The following is an 18,971-nucleotide window of genomic DNA, read 5'->3' on the forward strand; positions in this document are numbered from 1 at the left end:
AAGTTGTTAGAAGCAGTGAAAAGTTTTTATCGAGGATGTAAGGCATGTGTACGTGTAGGAAGAGAGGAAAGTGATTGGTTCTCAGTGAATGTGGGTTTGGGGCAGGGGTGTGTGATGTCTCCATGGTTGTTTAATTTGTTTATGGATGGGGTTGTTAGGGAGGTAAATGCAAGAGTTTTGGAAAGAGGGGCAAGTATGAAGTCTGTTGGGGATGAGAGAGCTTGGGAAGTGAGTCAGTTGTTGTTCGCTGATGATACAGCGCTGGTGGCTGATTCATGTGAGAAACTGGAGAAGCTGGTGACTGAGTTTGGTAAAGTGTGTGGAAGAAGAAAGTTAAGAGTAAATGTGAATAAAAGCAAGGTTATTAGGTACAGTAGGGTTGAGGGTCAAGTCAATTGGGAGGTGAGTTTGAATGGAGAAAAACTGGAGGAAGTGAAGTGTTTTAGATATCTGGGAATGGATCTGGCAGCGGATGGAACCATGGAAGCGGAAGTGGATCATAGGGTGGGGGAGGGGGCGAAAATTCTGGGGGCCTTGAAGAATGTGTGGAAGTCGAGAACATTATCTCGGAAAGCAAAAATGGGTATGTTTGAAGGAATAGTGGTTCCAACAATGTTGTATGGTTGCGAGGCGTGGGCTATGGATAGAGTTGTGCGCAGGAGGATGGATGTGCTGGAAATGAGATGTTTGAGGACAATGTGTGGTGTGAGGTGGTTTGATCGAGTGAGTAACGTAAGGGTAAGAGAGATGTGTGGAAATAAAAAGAGCGTGGTTGAGAGAGCAGAAGAGGGTGTTTTGAAGTGGTTTGGGCACATGGAGAGAATGAGTGAGGAAAGATTGACCAAGAGGATATATGTGTCGGAGGTGGAGGGAACGAGGAGAAGAGGGAGACCAAATTGGAGGTGGAAAGATGGAGTGAAAAAGATTTTGTGTGATCGGGGCCTGAACATGCAGGAGGGTGAAAGGAGGGCAAGGAATAGAGTGAATTGGAGCGATGTGGTATACCGGGGTTGACGTGCTGTCAGTGGATTGAATCAGGGCATGTGAAGCGTCTGGGATAAACCATGGAAAGCTGTGTAGGTATGTATATTTGCCTGTGTGGACATATGTATATACATGTGTATGGTGGTAGGTTGGGCCATTTCTTTCGTCTGTTTCCTTGCCCTACCTCGCAAATGCGGGAGACAGCGACAAAGCAAAAAGAAAAAAAAATTTATTTTGCTTTGTTGCTGTCTCCTGCGTTTGCGAGGTAGCGCAAGGAAACAGACGAAAGAAATGGCCCAACCCACCCCCATACACAATGTATACACACACACACGTCCACACACACAAATATACATACCTATACATCTGAATGTACACATATACACAGACACATACATATAAACCCATGCACACAATTCACACTGTCTGCCCCCATTCACTCCTATTGCCACCTCGCCACACATGGAGGAGAAGTGGGAGACCAAATTGGAGGTGGAAAGATGGAGTGAAAAAGATTTTGAGAGATCAGGGCCTGAACATGCAGGAGGGTGAAAGGAGGACAAGGAATAGAGTGAATTGGATCGATGTGATATACCAGGATTGACCTGCTGTCAGTGGATTGAATCAAGGCATGTGAAGCGTCTGGGGTAAACCATGGAAAGCTGTGTAGGTATGTATATATGTATATATGTATGTATGTATGTTTTTTTCTAATTTTTTTTATTATACTTTGTCGCTGTCTCCCGCGTTTGCGAGGTAGCGCAAGGAAACAGACGAAAGAAATGGCCCAACCCCCCCATACACATGTATATACATACGTCCACACACGCAAATATACATACCTACACAGCTTTCCATGGTTTACCCCAGACGTTTCACATGCCTTGATTCAATCCACTGACAGCACGTCAACCCCGGTATACCACATCGCTCCAATTCACTCTATTCCTTGCCCTCCTTTCACCCTCCTGCATGTTCAGGCCCCGATCACACAAAATCTTTTTCACTCCATCTTTCCACCTCCAATTTGGTCTCCCTCTTCTCCTTGTTCCCTCCACCTCCGACACATATATCCTCTTGGTCAATCTTTCCTCACTCATCCTCTCCATGTGCCCAAACCACTTCAAAACACCCTCTTCTGCTCTCTCAACCACGCTCTTTTTATTTCCACACATCTCTCTTACCCTTACGTTACTCACTCGATCAAACCACCTCACACCACACATTGTCCTCAAACATCTCATTTCCAGCACATCCATCCTCCTGCGCACAACTCTATCCATAGCCCACGCCTCGCAACCATACAACATTGTTGGAACCACTATTCCTTCATTTTTTTTTTTTTTTTCTTTTATACTTTGTCGCTGTCTCCCGCGTTTGCGAGGTAGCGCAAGGAAACAGACGAAAGAAATGGCCCAACCCCCCCCCATACACATGTACATACACACGTCCACACACGCAAATATACATACCTACACAGCTTTCCATGGTTTACCCCAGACGTTTCACATGCCTTGATTCAATCCACTGACAGCACGTCAACCCCGGTATACCACATCGCTCCAATTCACTCTATTCCTTGCCCTCCTTTCACCCTCCTGCATGTTCAGGCCCCGATCACACAAAATCTTTTTCACTCCATCTTTCCACCTCCAATTTGGTCTCCCTCTTCTCCTTGTTCCCTCCACCTCCGACACATATATCCTCTTGGTCAATCTTTCCTCACTCATCCTCTCCATGTGCCCAAACCACTTCAAAACACCCTCTTCTGCTCTCTCAACCACGCTCTTTTTATTTCCACACATCTCTCTTACCCTTACGTTACTCACTCGATCAAACCACCTCACACCACACATTGTCCTCAAACATCTCATTTCCAGCACATCCATCCTCCTGCGCACAACTCTATCCATAGCCCACGCCTCGCAACCATACAACATTGTTGGAACCACTATTCCTTCAAACATACCCATTTTTGCTTTCCGAGATAATGTTCTCGACTTCCACACATTTTTCAAGTCTCCCAAAATTTTCGCCCCCTCCCCCACCCTATGATCCACTTCCGCTTCCATGGTTCCATCCGCTGACAGATCCACTCCCAGATATCTAAAACACTTCACTTCCTCCAGTTTTTCTCCATTCAAACTCACCTCCCAATTGACTTGACCCTCAACCCTACTGTACCTAATAACCTTGCTCTTATTCACATTTACTCTTAACTTTCTTCTTCCACACACTTTACCAAACTCAGTCACCAGCTTCTGCAGTTTCTCACATGAATCAGCCACCAGCGCTGTATCATCAGCGAACAACAACTGACTCACTTCCCAAGCTCTCTCATCCCCAACAGTCTTCATACTTGCCCCTCTTTCCAAAACTCTTGCATTTACCTCCCTAACAACCCCATCCATAAACAAATTAAACAACCATATTGACATCACACACCCCTGCCGCAAACCTACATTCACTGAGAACCAATCACTTTCCTCTCTTCCTACACGTACACATGCCTTACATCCTCGATAAAAACTTTTCACTGCTTCTAACAACTTTCCTCCCACACCATATATTCTTAATACCTTCCACAGAGCATCTCTATCAACTCTTATCATATGCCTTCTCCAGATCCATAAATGCTACATACAAATCCATTTGCTTTTCTAAGTATTTCTCACATACATTCTTCAAAGCAAACACCTGATCCACACATCCTCTACCACTTCTGAAACCACACTGCTCTTCCCCAATCTGATGCTCTGTACATGCCTTCACCCTCTCAATCAATACCCTCTCATATAATTTACCAGGAATACTCAACAAACTTATACCTCTGTAATTTGAGCACTCACTCTTATCCCCTTTGCCTTTGTACAATGGCACTATGCACGCACTCCGCCAATCCTCAGGCACCTCACCATGAGTCATACATACATTAAATAACCTTACCAACAAGTCAACAATACAGTCACCCCCTTTTTTAATAAATTCCACTGCAAAACCATCCAAACCTGCTGCCTTGGCGGCTTTCATCTTCCGCAAAGCTTTCACTACCTCTTCTCTGTTTACCAAATCATTTTCCCTAACCCTCTCACTTTGCACACCACCTCGACCAAAACACCCTATATCTGCCACTCTATCATCAAACACATTCAACAAACCTTCAAAATACTCACTCCATCTCCTTCTCACATCACCACTACTTGTTATCACCTCCTCATTTGCGCCCTTCACTGAAGTTCCCATTTGCTCCCTTGTCTTACGCACTTTATTTACCTCCTTCCAGAACATCTTTTTATTCTCCCTAAAATTTAATGATACTCTCTCACCCCAACTCTCATTTGCCCTTTTTTTCACCTCTTGCACCTTTCTCTTGACCTCCTGTCTCTTTCTTTTATACATCTCCCACTCAATTGCATTTTTTCCCTGCAAAAATCGTCCAAATGCCTCTCTCTTCTCTTTCACTAATACTCTTACTTCTTCATCCCACCACTCACTACCCTTTCTAATCAACCCACCTCCCACTCTTCTCATGCCACAAGCATCTTTTGCGCAATCCATCACTGATTCCCTAAATACATCCCATTCCTCCCCCACTCCCCTTACTTCCATTGTTCTCACCTTTTTCCATTCTGTACTCAGTCTCTCCTGGTACTTCCTCACACAGGTCTCCTTCTCAAGCTCACTTACTCTCACCACCCTCTTCACCCCAACATTCACTCTTCTTTTCTGAAAACCCATACAAATCTTCACCTTAGCCTCCACAAGATAATGATCAGACATCCCTCCAGTTGCACCTCTCAGCACATTAACATCCAAAAGTCTCTCTTTCGCACGCCTGTCAATTAACACGTAATCCAATAACGCTCTCTGGCCATCTCTCCTACTTACATAAGTATACTTATGTATATCTCGCTTTTTAAACCAGGTATTCCCAATCATCAGTCCTTTTTCAGCACATAAATCTACAAGCTCTTCACCATTTCCATTTACAACACTGAACACCCCATGTATACCAATTATTCCCTCAACTGCCACATTACTCACCTTTGCATTCAAATCACCCATCACTATAACCCGGTCTCGTGCATCAAAACCACTAACACACTCATTCAGCTGCTCCCAAAACACTTGCCTCTCTTGATCTTTCTTCTCATGCCCAGGTGCATATGCACCAATAATCACCCACCTCTCTCCATCAACTTTCAGTTTTACCCATATTAATCGAGAATTTACTTTCTTACACTCTATCACATACTCCCACAACTCCTGTTTCAGGAGTATTGCTACTCCTTCCCTTGCTCTTGTCCTCTCACTAACCCCTGACTTTACTCCCCAGACATTCCCAAACCACTCTTCCCCTTTACCCTTGAGCTTCGTTTCACTCAGAGCCAAAACATCCAGGTTCCTTTCCTCAAACATACTACCTATCTCTCCTTTTTTCACATCTTGGTTACATCCACACACATTTAGGCACCCCACTCTGAGCCTTCGAGGAGGATGAGCACTCCCCGCGTGACTCCTTCTTCTGTTTCCCATTTTAGAAAGTTAATACAAGGAGGGGAGGATTTCTGGCCCCCCGCTCCCGTCCCCTCTAGTCGCTTTCTACGACACGCGAGGAATACGTGGGAAGTATTCTTTCACCCCTATCCCCAGGGATAATATACATATATATATACATATACACATACACACACATACACATACATACGCACATATACACACACACACACATACATATATATACATATGAAAAATGTAAGAAACAATTTAGAAAACTGAAACTTCTAGCTTGAAATGAATGAAAAAAATGAATGTCACATAATGGTTCAACCTCAGGCTATGGAAAAAAAGGAAATGTACAATTTATTTACACAAACGTCAATAGCAGTTCTCATCAATTTAACCACTGTATCAATAAGCTTCAATGTCTAAGCTACATTTTTCTCCAATTTCACTATTTTCCTTCACATTTTCAATTGTGTCTGAAGGTTCTACTTCAAGAGTGATTGTTTTTCCAGTAAGGGTCTTCACATCTTGGTTACATCCACACACATTTAGGCACCCCACTCTGAGCCTTCGAGGAGGATGCTTTACTTGTGGTGCTGACTTCCCGTAAATGGTGGCTTCTGTGAGAGCAGCAGTATGTATGTATATATATATATATATATATATATATATATATATATATATATATATATATATATATATATATACATGCTCATACACATACATACATATACATGAACATATCTACATATACATACACAGCCATATACATATACACACATGCACATATTTGTACTCGTTTCCCTTCATCTATTCCTAGTGCCACCCCACCCCATGGTAAACAGCATCGCCACCCCCTTCATCAGTGAGGTAGCGCCAGGAAAACAGACAAAAAAAGGCCACAATCGTTCATAATCAAGTCTCCCCTGGGGATAGGGGAGAAACAATACTTCCCATGTACTCCCATGTGTTGCAGAGGGCAACTAAAGGGGCTGGAAGCAGGAGGCTGGAAATCCTCCCCTCCATTTTTACTTTTCCAAATGAAGGAAGAGAGAAGGGGGCCTCTGTTCTTCATGTTACCTCGCTAACGTGGGAAACGGCGAATATGTATGAAAAAAATATATACATATTTTCATATACAGTATATAACATTTATCATACTTATCATTATACATAATCGCTGTTTCCCAATGTCAGCGAGGTTGTGCAAGGAAACAGACAAAGAATGGCCCATCCACTCATATATAATAATTATGAAGGCTATTTAACTCAAGTTAAAAAATTCATTGACTGGAGTAAACAAAATTTTTTGGAGCTTAATGTAAAGAAAACGAAAGAGATGATATTTGATTTCAGAACTAAAAATAAACACGTACCAGACCTATTAACAATTGAGGAAGAAAACGTAGAAAGAGTAAACCAGTATAAGTATTTGGGCTTTATGATTGATGACCAGTTGAAGGGAAGTGTTAATACAGATATGGTGTCAAGGAAATGTAACCAAAGATTACACTTTGTACGTATCTTGCATAACCTACATGTAGATAAAATGGTCATTAGCCTATTTTACAAATCAATTTTAGAATCAGTTACAAATTTTTCAATCACTGCCTGGTATGGAAAACTTACTTGCAAAGATAAAAAGAAGTTGGGAAGGATTGTTAAGAAAGCAAGAAAACTAGGTGCAGAGACCACATCACTGAATAAGCTGTATCAAAAAGGTACAATGAAACAAGAAGACAGAATGATGAAAGATGTAACGCATCCGCTACATAATTGTTGCACGTATCTTAAATCTGGTAGAAGGCTAGCTCTGCCCAAGCTGCGCACTGACAGATACAAAATTCATTTGTACCTAAAAGCATTCTGCTTTTCAATCATCTATCATCACTATAACTTCTAGCTTTAAGTTTCATGATAACTGTAGGTGATGGTTCATGATAGGGATGGTGACAAGCTGATATCGCATGTACACAATAGCAAAGTAACATCTTATATGAAATAACTTATGCAATATTTCTTGTTAATATTTTAATTTTTTTTTTTTTTTTTTTTTTTTTTTTTTTTTTTTTACAACTACTAAGGAGCTCTAAAGCCAAAACGAATTTCATTTTGTATTACATTTTGTATAACAATTTGACGAATAAAGTATCTTATCTTATACACACATATATATATATACATAAATGCCCACATATGCACATATATATACATATACATATCAACATATACATACATATACATACACATATGCAGACTTTACATACATACACATATACATATTCATACTTGCTTGCCTTCATCCATTCCTGTAACTACCCCGCCCCACAGGAAAACAGCATCGCTATCCCTTGCTTCAACGAGGTAGCGCCAGCAATATAGACAAAAAGGCCAAATTCACTCACACTCAGTCTCTACTTATTTATACTTATAGTTGTCCCTGGGGATAGGGGAGAAAGAATACTTTCCACGTATTCCCTGCATGTCGTAATAGGCGACTAAAAGGGAGGGAGTGGGGGGCTGGAAATCCTCCCTCTCGTTTTTAATTTTCCAAAAGAAGGAACAGAGAAGGGGGCCAAGTGAGGATTTCCCTCAAAGGCTCAGTCCTCTGTTCTTAACGCTAACTTGCTAACGCGGGAAATGGCAAATAGTATGAAAAAAATTACAGATATTTACATTATTATCAATTTATTCAATTATTTATCATACTTTGTCGCCGTCTCCCATGTTAGCACAAGGAAACAGATGAAAGAATGGCTCTACCCACCCACATACATATGTATATACATACAACATCCACAAACGCACATAAACATACCTATACATTTTAATGTATGCATATCTATACATACACAGACATACACATATATACACATGTACATAATTCATACTTGCTGCCTTTATTCATTCCCATCACCATCCCGCCACACATGAAGTAACACCCCTCTCCCCCAGCACGCACATGAGATAGCGCTGGGAAAAGACATCAAAGGCCACATTCATTCACACTTAGTCTCTAGCTGTCATGTATAATGCACTGAAATCACAGCTCCCTTTCCACATCCAGGCCCCAAAAACTTTCCATGGTTTACCCCAGATGCTTCACATACCCTGGTTCAATCCATTGACAGCACGTCGACCCCAGTATACCACATCGTTCCAATTCACTCTATTCCTTGCACGCCCCGATTGCTCAAAATCTTTTTGACTCCTTCCTTCCACCTCCAATTCGGTCTCCCACTTCTCCTCGTTCCCTCCATATCTCTGATACATATATCCTCTTAGTCAATCTTTCCTCACTCATTCTCTCCATGTGACCGACCATTTCAATACACCATCTTCTGCTCTCTCAACCACACTCTTCTTAGTACCACACATCTCTCTTACCTTTTCATTACTTACTTGATCAAACCACCTCACACCACATATTGTCCTCAAACATCTCATTTCCAACACATCCACCCTCCTCTGCACAACCCTATCAATAGCCAATGCCTCACAACCATACAACATTGTTGGAACCACTATTCCTTCAAACATACCCATTTTTGCTTTCCAAGATAATGTTCTCGCCTTACGCACATTTTTCAATGCTCCCAGAACTTTTGCCCCCTCCCCCACGCTGTGACTCACTTCCACTTTCATGGTTCCATCCACTGCCAAATCCACTTCCAGATATCTAAAACACTTCACATCCTCCAGTTTTTCTCCATTCAAACTTACCTCCCAATTGACTTGTCCCTCAATCCTACTGTATCTAATAACCTTCGTCTTATTCACATTTACTCTCAGCTTTCTTCTTTCACACACTTTACCAAACTCAGTCACCAGCTTCTGCAGTTTCTCACCCGAATCAGCAGCCACCAACGCTGTATCATCAGCGGACAACAACTGACTCACTTCCCAAGCCCTCTCATCCACAACAGACTGCATACTTGCCCCTCTCTCCAAAATTCTTGCATTCACCTCCCTAACAACCCAATCCATACACAAATTAAACAACCAAGGAGACATCATCCACCCATGCCGCAAACCAACATTCACTGAGAACCAACCACTTTCCTCTCTTCCTACTCGTACACATTAATATACATTCATATATGTCAATGGATTGAACCAGGGCATGTGAAGCGTCTGGGGTAAACCATGGAAAGGTCTGTGGGGCCTGGACGTGAAAAGGGAGCTGTGGTTTCAGTGCATCACACATGACAGCTAGAGACTGAGTGTGAACAAATGAGGCCTTTTTTTGTCTTTTCCTGGCACTACCTCGCTGGAGGTGTGGCAGGGTGGCGATGGAAATGGATGAAGGCAGTAAGTATGAATATGTACATGTGTACATATGTATATGTCTGTGTGTGTATATGAATGTATACATTGAAATGTGAATGGGATGGCCTTGATTAAGGCCTCTGTTGCCCCTGCTGTCTCAGCAAGCGTAAAAAATAAATAAGACCACAAGGTCCCTTTAAAGCAGTTTGTGATAGCAGAAGAGATATAAAAATCATAGACCAGAATGGTAAGAGTAGAAATACATACATGTTAGAAACAGAAAAATATTTAAACATTTTATGTAATTAAGGAGGCACAAACAATGTCAGTCTTGGATTTGAAGGAAAATACTCATTGTCTGTTCTTAAACATATCTATGGTAATACTTCTTTTTTTTTTTTTTTTTTTTTTTTATACTTTGTCGCTGTCTCCCGCGTTTGCGAGGTAGCGCAAGGAAACAGACGAAAGAAATGGCCCAACCCCCCCCCATACACATGTACATACACACGTCCACACACGCAAATATACATACCTACACAGCTTTCCATGGTTTACCCCAGACGCTTCACATGCCTTGCTTCAATCCACTGACAGCACGTCAACCCCTGTATACCACATGACTCCAATTCACTCTATTTCTTGCCCTCCTTTCACCCTCCTGCATGTTCAGGCCCCGATCACACAAAATCTTTTTCACTCCATCTTTCCACCTCCAATTTGGTCTCCCTCTTCTCCTCGTTCCCTCCACCTCCGACACATATATCCTCTTGGTCAATCTCTCCTCACTCATTCTCTCCATGTGCCCAAACCATTTCAAAACACCCTCTTCTGCTCTCTCAACCACGCTCTTTTTATTTCCACACATCTCTCTTACCCTTACGTTACTTACTCGATCAAACCACCTCACACCACACATTGTCCTCAAACATCTCATTTCCAGCACATCCATCCTCCTGCGCACATCTCTATCCATAGCCCATGCCTCGCAACCATACAACATTGTTGGAACCACTATTCCCTCAAACATACCCATTTTTGCTTTCCGAGATAATGTTCTCGACTTCCACACATTTTTCAAGGCTCCCAAAATTTTCGCCCCCTCCCCCACCCTATGATCCACTTCCGCTTCCATGGTTCCATCCGCTGACAGATCCACTCCCAGATATCTAAAACACTTCACTTCCTCCAGTTTTTCTCCATTCAAACTCACCTCCCAATTGACTTGACCCTCACCCCTACTGTACCTAATAACCTTGCTCTTATTCACATTTACTCTCAACTTTCTTCTTCCACACACTTTACCAAACTCAGTCACCAGCTTCTGCAGTTTCTCACATGAATCAGCCACCAGCGCTGTATCATCAGCGAACAACAACTGACTCACTTCCCAAGCTCTCTCATCCCCAACAGACTTCATACTTGCCCCTCTTTCCAGGACTCTTGCATTTACCTCCCTTACAACCCCATCCATAAACAAATTAAACAACCATGGAGACATCACACACCCCTGCCGCAAACCTACATTCACTGAGAACCAATCACTTTCCTCTCTTCCTACACGTACACATGCCTTACATCCTCGATAAAAACTTTTCACTGCTTCTAACAACTTGCCTCCCACACCATATATTCTTAATACCTTCCACAGAGCATCTCTATCAACTCTATCATATGCCTTCTCCAGATCCATAAATGCTACATACAAATCCATTTGCTTTTCTAAGTATTTCTCACATACATTCTTCAAACCAAACACCTGATCCACACATCCTCTACCACTTCTGAAACCGCACTGCTCTTCCCCAATCTGATGCTCTGTACATGCCTTCACCCTCTCAATCAATACCCTCCCATATAATTTACCAGGAATACTCAACAAACTTATACCTCTGTAATTTGAGCACTCACTCTTATCCCCTTTGCCTTTGTACAATGGCACTATGCACGCATTCCGCCAATCCTCAGGCACCTCACCATGAGTCATACATACATTAAATAACCTTACCAACCAGTCAACAATACAGTCACCCCCTTTCTTAATAAATTCCACTGCAATACCATCCAAACCTGCTGCCTTGCCGGCTTTCATCTTCCGCAAAGCTTTTACTACCTCTTCTCTGTTTACCAAATCATTTTCCCTAACCCTCTCACTTTGCACACCACCTCGACCAAAACACCCTATATCTGCCACTCTGTCATCAGACACATTCAACAAACCTTCAAAATACTCATTCCATCTCCTTCTCACATCACGAGTCCAAACTCCTTTAGCCCCTAGATGTTCCATTGCCCTGTTCATACCACCTATACTCGCTCCCAGAACCATCTTTTCCAATTCAAAATTTAATTCTCTTCACGCCCATTTCATTAGACCTTTTTATCTTCCACCTCATTCGTCCCCACTTCTCTCTCGTCCCTTCATCTGTTCATTATACTCTTAGTCCATCTTTCTATATTTTTCCTTGAACAGAACCTTTCAAATACCCATCTTCTGCTCTTCAACCAACTCTTCTTATTACCCACACATACCTTTACTTAATCACTACTTCCCTATCACTACCTCACCACCACATATTTTGCGAAACTCTCATCGATTCCCAATCCACCACTCCCTTGCACCCACACCAATGCCCCACCATAATTCATTTTGTAACCTATTCTTCAACATACCCTTTGCTTTCCAATACGTCATCTCCTTCCCAACATTTAATCTCACCAACTTTTCACCCCTCCCCCTTTCGAACATCATTCACTTCACTGTTACCATCCACTGCAAATCATTCCAGAACCCTAAAACATTCACACTCTCACATTTTCCCATAAACTTACCTCTCCAATTGACTGCCTCAATCTACTGTATCATAACTTCATATACTCACTTCACTCTGCCTACTTCTTTCACACTTATTTATCCCTTTTTAAACCAGATCTCCTCATTTCTTTCAGCACATCAGATCCAACGCTCTACCATTCACGTTACAACAACTGAACTCACTTCCCATGCCCATTATTCCATCAACGCCTCATACTCCCCTTGCATCCAAATTCTTCCTCACTTAACACCATCATCACAAATTAACGCAACAAGACACTTTACTCCCCCATACCCATGCCATCATACTTGAATCCATACCCATTTCGCCTTCTACTCTACACATTAATACATCTTCCATAACTTTCAATATTTGCACCAGTATGTGAATTACTTGCGTTAATCATGACAAGTCTGCTGGCCTGATGTGAAAGGGATTGTGGTTCATTCCCTATGCTCATGACCACTCAACTAGACTGGATCAACTGAGGCCTTTTTTTTCCATTCCTGCACTACCCTTACCTGGAGCTTCGGTGCATGGAAAATGAACCAGGTTCCATTAATATGTAAAGTATACAATTTCTTTTGTAACGTCTTGGTTAATCCATGCAATTTAGGCTACCCAATCTGGCCTTCGAGGGGACGTTGTACTCCAGTGTTATTCTGGGTGTCCATTCTTTGTCTATCAGGGGTTTCCTCCCCCTCGCCACGCGACGACAGGCAAGTTAAAAAAGAAAAAGCGAAAAAAAAAAAGTGTGAGTATTTTTCACCTATCGCAATGTGTAATGGATGCTTAGATTAACATACCTCTGTTCCCCTCTCAGCTACTCACAAAATAAAACCACATCCACTTTAAAGCAAACCACTCTAATAGGTAAATCATTCCATATGTTAACAATCCATATGTAAAATGTTTGCCCATGAGTTTTTAACCATTACTGAGTGAAATCAGACAAATCTATCCCCATGTAAGCTGTTAGATCAAGATTATCAGAACCTTTGATAATTTTGAATGCCTGTATGATCCATTACCCCTTAAACTTCTCTTTTCTAAACAAAAGAGATTAGTCGTTTTTTTTTCAGCTCACAGGATTTATTTCTCAGTCCAAAAATCATCTTGGCAGCTCATCTCTGTGCTCTCTCCATTCTGTCTCTCTCTTTCCTCAAGTAAAGTGACCAATATTGAACACAAAAATCAAGATGGGTAAGCACGAGGAACGTGTAAAGATTAAAGATAAATTCCCTGGACTAAATTCAATAGCACTACCTGTCAATCCCAAAATTTTGTTTGCCTTTTTAACTGTTTCACTGTTTACTTGGCTTATATCACCAAAGATTATTACTTTCTAAGTCTTTTTCCTCATTTACCTTAAACATTCCAACAATTTTCATGTAGCCTGCCTTTTCATTTTTACTTCCGACACGTAAAACTTTGCACTTATCGATATAAAAATCTGTTTGCCACCTATAAGCCCAGTCCATCTGTTTGTGTATGTCCATTTGAAGCTGCAGACATATCAGTTTCTGTTGCAGATTCATTTTCCAATTTTGCACTGTCTGCAGATTTCGATATCTTACAGTGCAACCCATGATCAATATCTTTAATATAAATGAGAAAGAGAACTGGTCCCAAGACTGATCCTCGTGGTACACCATTTGTTATGTTTAACCATTACCATTAATCACAACTCTTTGTTTAAAGCCAATTTAAACAATTTCCTAACCACTGCAGTACAACCCCATCTATACCATGTGACTTAACTTTACCTAGTAAACTTTAATGTGGAAATTTACCAAATGCTTCTCAAAAATCTAAACAGATGACATCAACACCTTTACTTTCATTGTATACGTTGATTATGCCATTAAAGAAATCAAGCAGGTTTGGCAGGCATGAACTAATTTGTTGAAAACCATACTGAGAGACATTTATTAAGTTGTGGTCCTCTAAATGGTTTACAATCTTACCCAAAATGATGGTTTCCATAAAGTTTACCAACTACAACTGTTACATTGATTGAACATTAATTCCCAGACAGTGATTTATTACTTTTTTTCAAAATGGGTTAAAGGGATGAACTTACATTCTAGTTGTGCGAAAAAGTCGTCTGGCTATTTGCTCTTCTCTAGGTTCTTCTTTATTTGCCGTGATCTCTGGAGCTTGGTGACTATGAAGGACTTCACTTGCAGACTCGGCCTACAAGAAAGAGAAAGTTGAACAAACCCCAGACATTAGCAAACTAGAATGTCTAGCTCAGCAAGAAATTAATCATAAAGCATACAATACAGGGAATTCTTTCTGAAAGGAGTAATGGCATGGTGCAACTGATTTCTAACATACTAGGTAAATACAATTTTTTCTTTTTAAAGATGATATATTACTAGACTAATGAATGATAGAGTAAGTAATAAAAGGGCAAGAGAGAGGTGTGGTAATGAAAAGAGTGTGGTTGAGAGAACTGAAGTGGATGTGCTGAAATGGTATGGATATATGGAGAGAATGAGTGAGAAGAGGTCAACAGAGAGGATATATGTGTTAGAAGCGGAGGAGACAAGAAGGGGGAGAGCAAATTGGAATGGGAAGAATGGAGTGAAAAAATTATGAGCAATCGGGGTCTGAACATGCAAGAGAGTGAAAGGCATGCAAGAGATTCAGTGAATTGGAATGATGTGGTATACAGGGGTTGATGAGCTGTCAAATGGGCAGAACCAGGGCATGTGAAGTGGCAGATGGAAACTACTGAAAGTTCTCTGGGACCTAGTATTTGACAGGGGGCTGTAGCTGTGGTGCACTGCACACAAGAACTAGATACTGGTTGTGAGCAAATACAGCACTTCTTCATCTGATCTAGGCAATATCTCATTAATGTGCAAAACAGTGATTAAGTATGATTCAAGTGAGAAACTGCAGAAAGTGGTGACAATTTGGAAAAGTGTGTGAAAGAAGAAATTTGAGTAAATGTGAATAAGAGCAAGGTCATTAGGTTCAGTACGGTTGAGGGACAAGTTAATTGGGATGTAAGTTTGAATGGAGAAAAATTGGAGGAAGTGAAGTGTTTTAGATATCTGGGAGTGGACTCAACAGGGAATGGAATCATGGGAACAGAAGTCAGTCACAAAGAAAGACTGACAAAGAGATTTCAACGTATACATATATATACATACACAGACATATATATTTACACATGTACATATTCATACTTGCTGCCTTCGTCCACTCCCATCATCACCCTGCCACACACGAAATGGCAACCCCCTCCCTCCGTGCACACATGAGGTAGTGCCAGGAAAAGACAGCAATGGCCACATTCATTCACACCCAGTCTCTACCTGTCATGTGTAATGCACCAACACCACAGCTCCCTTTCCACATCCAGGCCCCACAAATTTTTCCATGGTTTACCCCAGACACTTCACATGCCCTGGTTCAATCCACTGACAGCAAGTCAACCCCAGTATACCACATCGCTCCAATTCACTCTATTCCTTGCACATCTTTCACCCTCCTGTATGTTCAGGCCCCAATCGCTCAAAATCTTTTTCACTCCATCCTTCCACCTCCTTACACCCTCCACCTCTGACATAAATATCCTATTTGTCAATCTTTCCTCTCTCATTCTCTCCATGTGACCAAACAACTTCAATACACCCTCTTCTGCTCTCTCCACCACACTCTTTTTACTGCCATACATCTCTCTTACCCTTTCATTACTTACTCGATCAAACCACCTCAAGCCACATATTGTTGTCAAACATTTTATTTCTAATACATCCACCCTCCTCTGCACAACCCTATCTATAGCCCACGTTTCGCAACCATATAACATTGTTGGAAACACTATACCTTCAAACATGCCCATTTCTGCTCTCTGAGATAACGTTCTTGCCTTCTACACATTCTTCAACGCTCTCACAACTTTCGTCCCCTCCCCCACCCTGTGACTCACTTCTGCTTCCATGGTTCCATCTGCTGCTAAGTCCACTCCCAGATATCTAAAACACTTCACTTCCTCCAGTTTTTCTCCATTCAAACTTTTTTTTTTTTTTTTTTTTTTTTATACTTTGTCGCTGTCTCCCGCGTTTGCGAGGTAGCGCAAGGAAACAGACGAAAGAAATGGCCCAACCCCCCCCATACACATGTACATACACACGTCCACACACGCAAATATACATACCTACACAGCTTTCCATGGTTTACCCCAGACGCTTCACATGCCTTGATTCAATCCACTGACAGCACGTCAACCCCTGTATACCACATCGCTCCAATTCACTCTATTCCTTGCCCTCCTTTCACCCTCCTGCATGTTCAGGCCCCGATCACACAAAATCCTTTTCACTCCATCTTTCCACCTCCAATTTGGTCTCCCTCTTCTCCTCGTTCCCTCCACCTCCGACACATATATCCTCTTGGTCAATCTTTCCTCACTCATTCTCTCCATGTGCCCAAACCATTTCAAAACACCCTCTTCTGCTCTCTCAACCACGCTCTTTTTATTTCCACACATCTCTCTTACCCTTACGTTACTTACTCGATCAAACCACCTCACACCACACATTGTCCTCAAACATCTCATTTCCAGCACATCCATCCTCCTACGCACAACTCTATCCATAGCCCACGCCTCGCAACCATACAACATTGTTGGAACTACTATTCCTTCAAACATACCCATTTTTGCTTTCCGGGATAATGTTCTCGACTTCCACACATTTTTTCAAGGCTCCCAAAATTTTCGCCCCCTCCCCCACCCTATGATCCACTTCCGCTTCCATGGTTCCATCCGCTGACAGATCCACTCCCAGATATCTAAAACACTTCACTTCCTCCAGCCTCTCACCATTCAAACTCACCTCCCAATTGACTTGACCCTCAACCCTACTGTACCTAATAACCTTGCTCTTATTGACATTTACTCTTAACTTTCTTCTTCCACACACTTTACCAAACTCCGTCACCAGCTTCTGCAGTTTCTCACATGAATCCGCCACCAGCGCTGTATCATCAGCGAACAACAACTGACTCACTTCCCAAGCTCTCTCATCCCCAACAGACTTCATACTTGCCCCTCTCTCAAAAACACTTGCATTCACCTCCCTAACCACCCCATCCATAAACAAATTAAACAACCATGGAGATATCACATAGTACTGCTGGAAATTGACATTCACTGGGAACCAAACACTTTCCTCCCTTCCTACTTGTACACATGCCTTACAGCTCCCTTTCCACATCCAGTCCCCACAGACCTTTCCATGGTTTACCCAAGATGCTTCACATGCCCTGGTTCAGTCCACTGAAAGCACGTCCACCCCGGTATACCACATCGTTCCAATTCACTCTATTCCTTGCACATCTTTCACCCTTCTGTATGCTCATGTCCCGATTGCTCAAAATCTTTTTCACTCCATCTTTACACCTCCAATTTGGTCTCCTGCTCCTCCTTGTTCCCTCCACCTATGACACATATATCCTCTTTGTCAATCTTTCCTCACTCACTCTCTCCATGTGTCCAAACCTGAAATATTTCAACACGCCCTCTTATGCTCTTTCAACCACACTCTTTTTATTTCCACATATCTCTCTTACCCTTTCATTACTTAATCAAACACACTCACACCACTTCCTGTCATCAAACATTTCATTTCCAACAGGTCAACCTTCCTCCGTACAACTCTATCTATAGCCCATGCCTTACAACTATATAACATTGTTGGAACAAATATTCCTTCAAACATACCCATTTTTGCTCTCCGAGATAATGTTTTCTCCTTTCGCACAATCTTCATCGCTCCCAGAACCTTCGCCCCCTCCCCACCCTGTGACTCACTTCCCCTTTCATGGTTCCATCCACAGCTAAGTCCCCAAATGCACTTTCATGTAATAATCACAACATCAGGGGTGAAAAAAGAAAGAAATATAACAGTCAGTAGATATAAAATGAAGAGACGTAGCTAGGACTCCATTTGGTAAACAAGTGGCTACCCGAATGTAAGTCAGGTGCATTCAAGTCTGGCAACAAGCATATCATATACTTATGTGAACAAGAAGGGAAACTGTTTACAAATTTCATCTACAATAGAGCTATCAAATTTGTATACACCTTCACTAATATTCATGTTACAATTCTTTGTCTATTCAATAATAGAAGATTCAATGATATTTTTGTGGTGCAGGAGTTAGAGTTAATAACTGAGATGGCATCACTCCAGTCAATACTATGATCATAATTTCTAACATGATTAAACAAGATATTTGATTCTTGTCCTGTTCTTCTACTATATCTATGTTGCGCAAGTCAAACAGAAAGATCCTTACCAGTATGCCAAACATAAAACTTATCACAATTTATACAAGGCACTCCATAGATGCAACCTGCAGAACATTCCAGTGAATTCC

At 41.7% G+C, this 18,971-nt stretch overlaps 1 protein-coding gene across 2 annotated transcripts in view; it reads right to left on the reverse strand.

Moving 5' to 3' along the window:
- LOC139747028 (uncharacterized) overlaps positions 1-18,971 on the reverse strand; it is a 585,752-nt gene that overhangs the window by 336,010 nt on the left and 230,771 nt on the right. For both annotated transcript variants that reach the window (XM_071658778.1, XM_071658771.1), the window contains one exon: positions 14,656-14,768. In XM_071658778.1, coding sequence (XP_071514879.1) covers positions 14,656-14,768 — 113 coding nt within the window. The remainder of the gene's footprint in view (positions 1-14,655; positions 14,769-18,971) is intronic.

This window comes from Panulirus ornatus, chromosome 5, assembly GCF_036320965.1.
Source record: "Panulirus ornatus isolate Po-2019 chromosome 5, ASM3632096v1, whole genome shotgun sequence".
Taxonomy (NCBI): domain Eukaryota; kingdom Metazoa; phylum Arthropoda; class Malacostraca; order Decapoda; family Palinuridae; genus Panulirus; species Panulirus ornatus.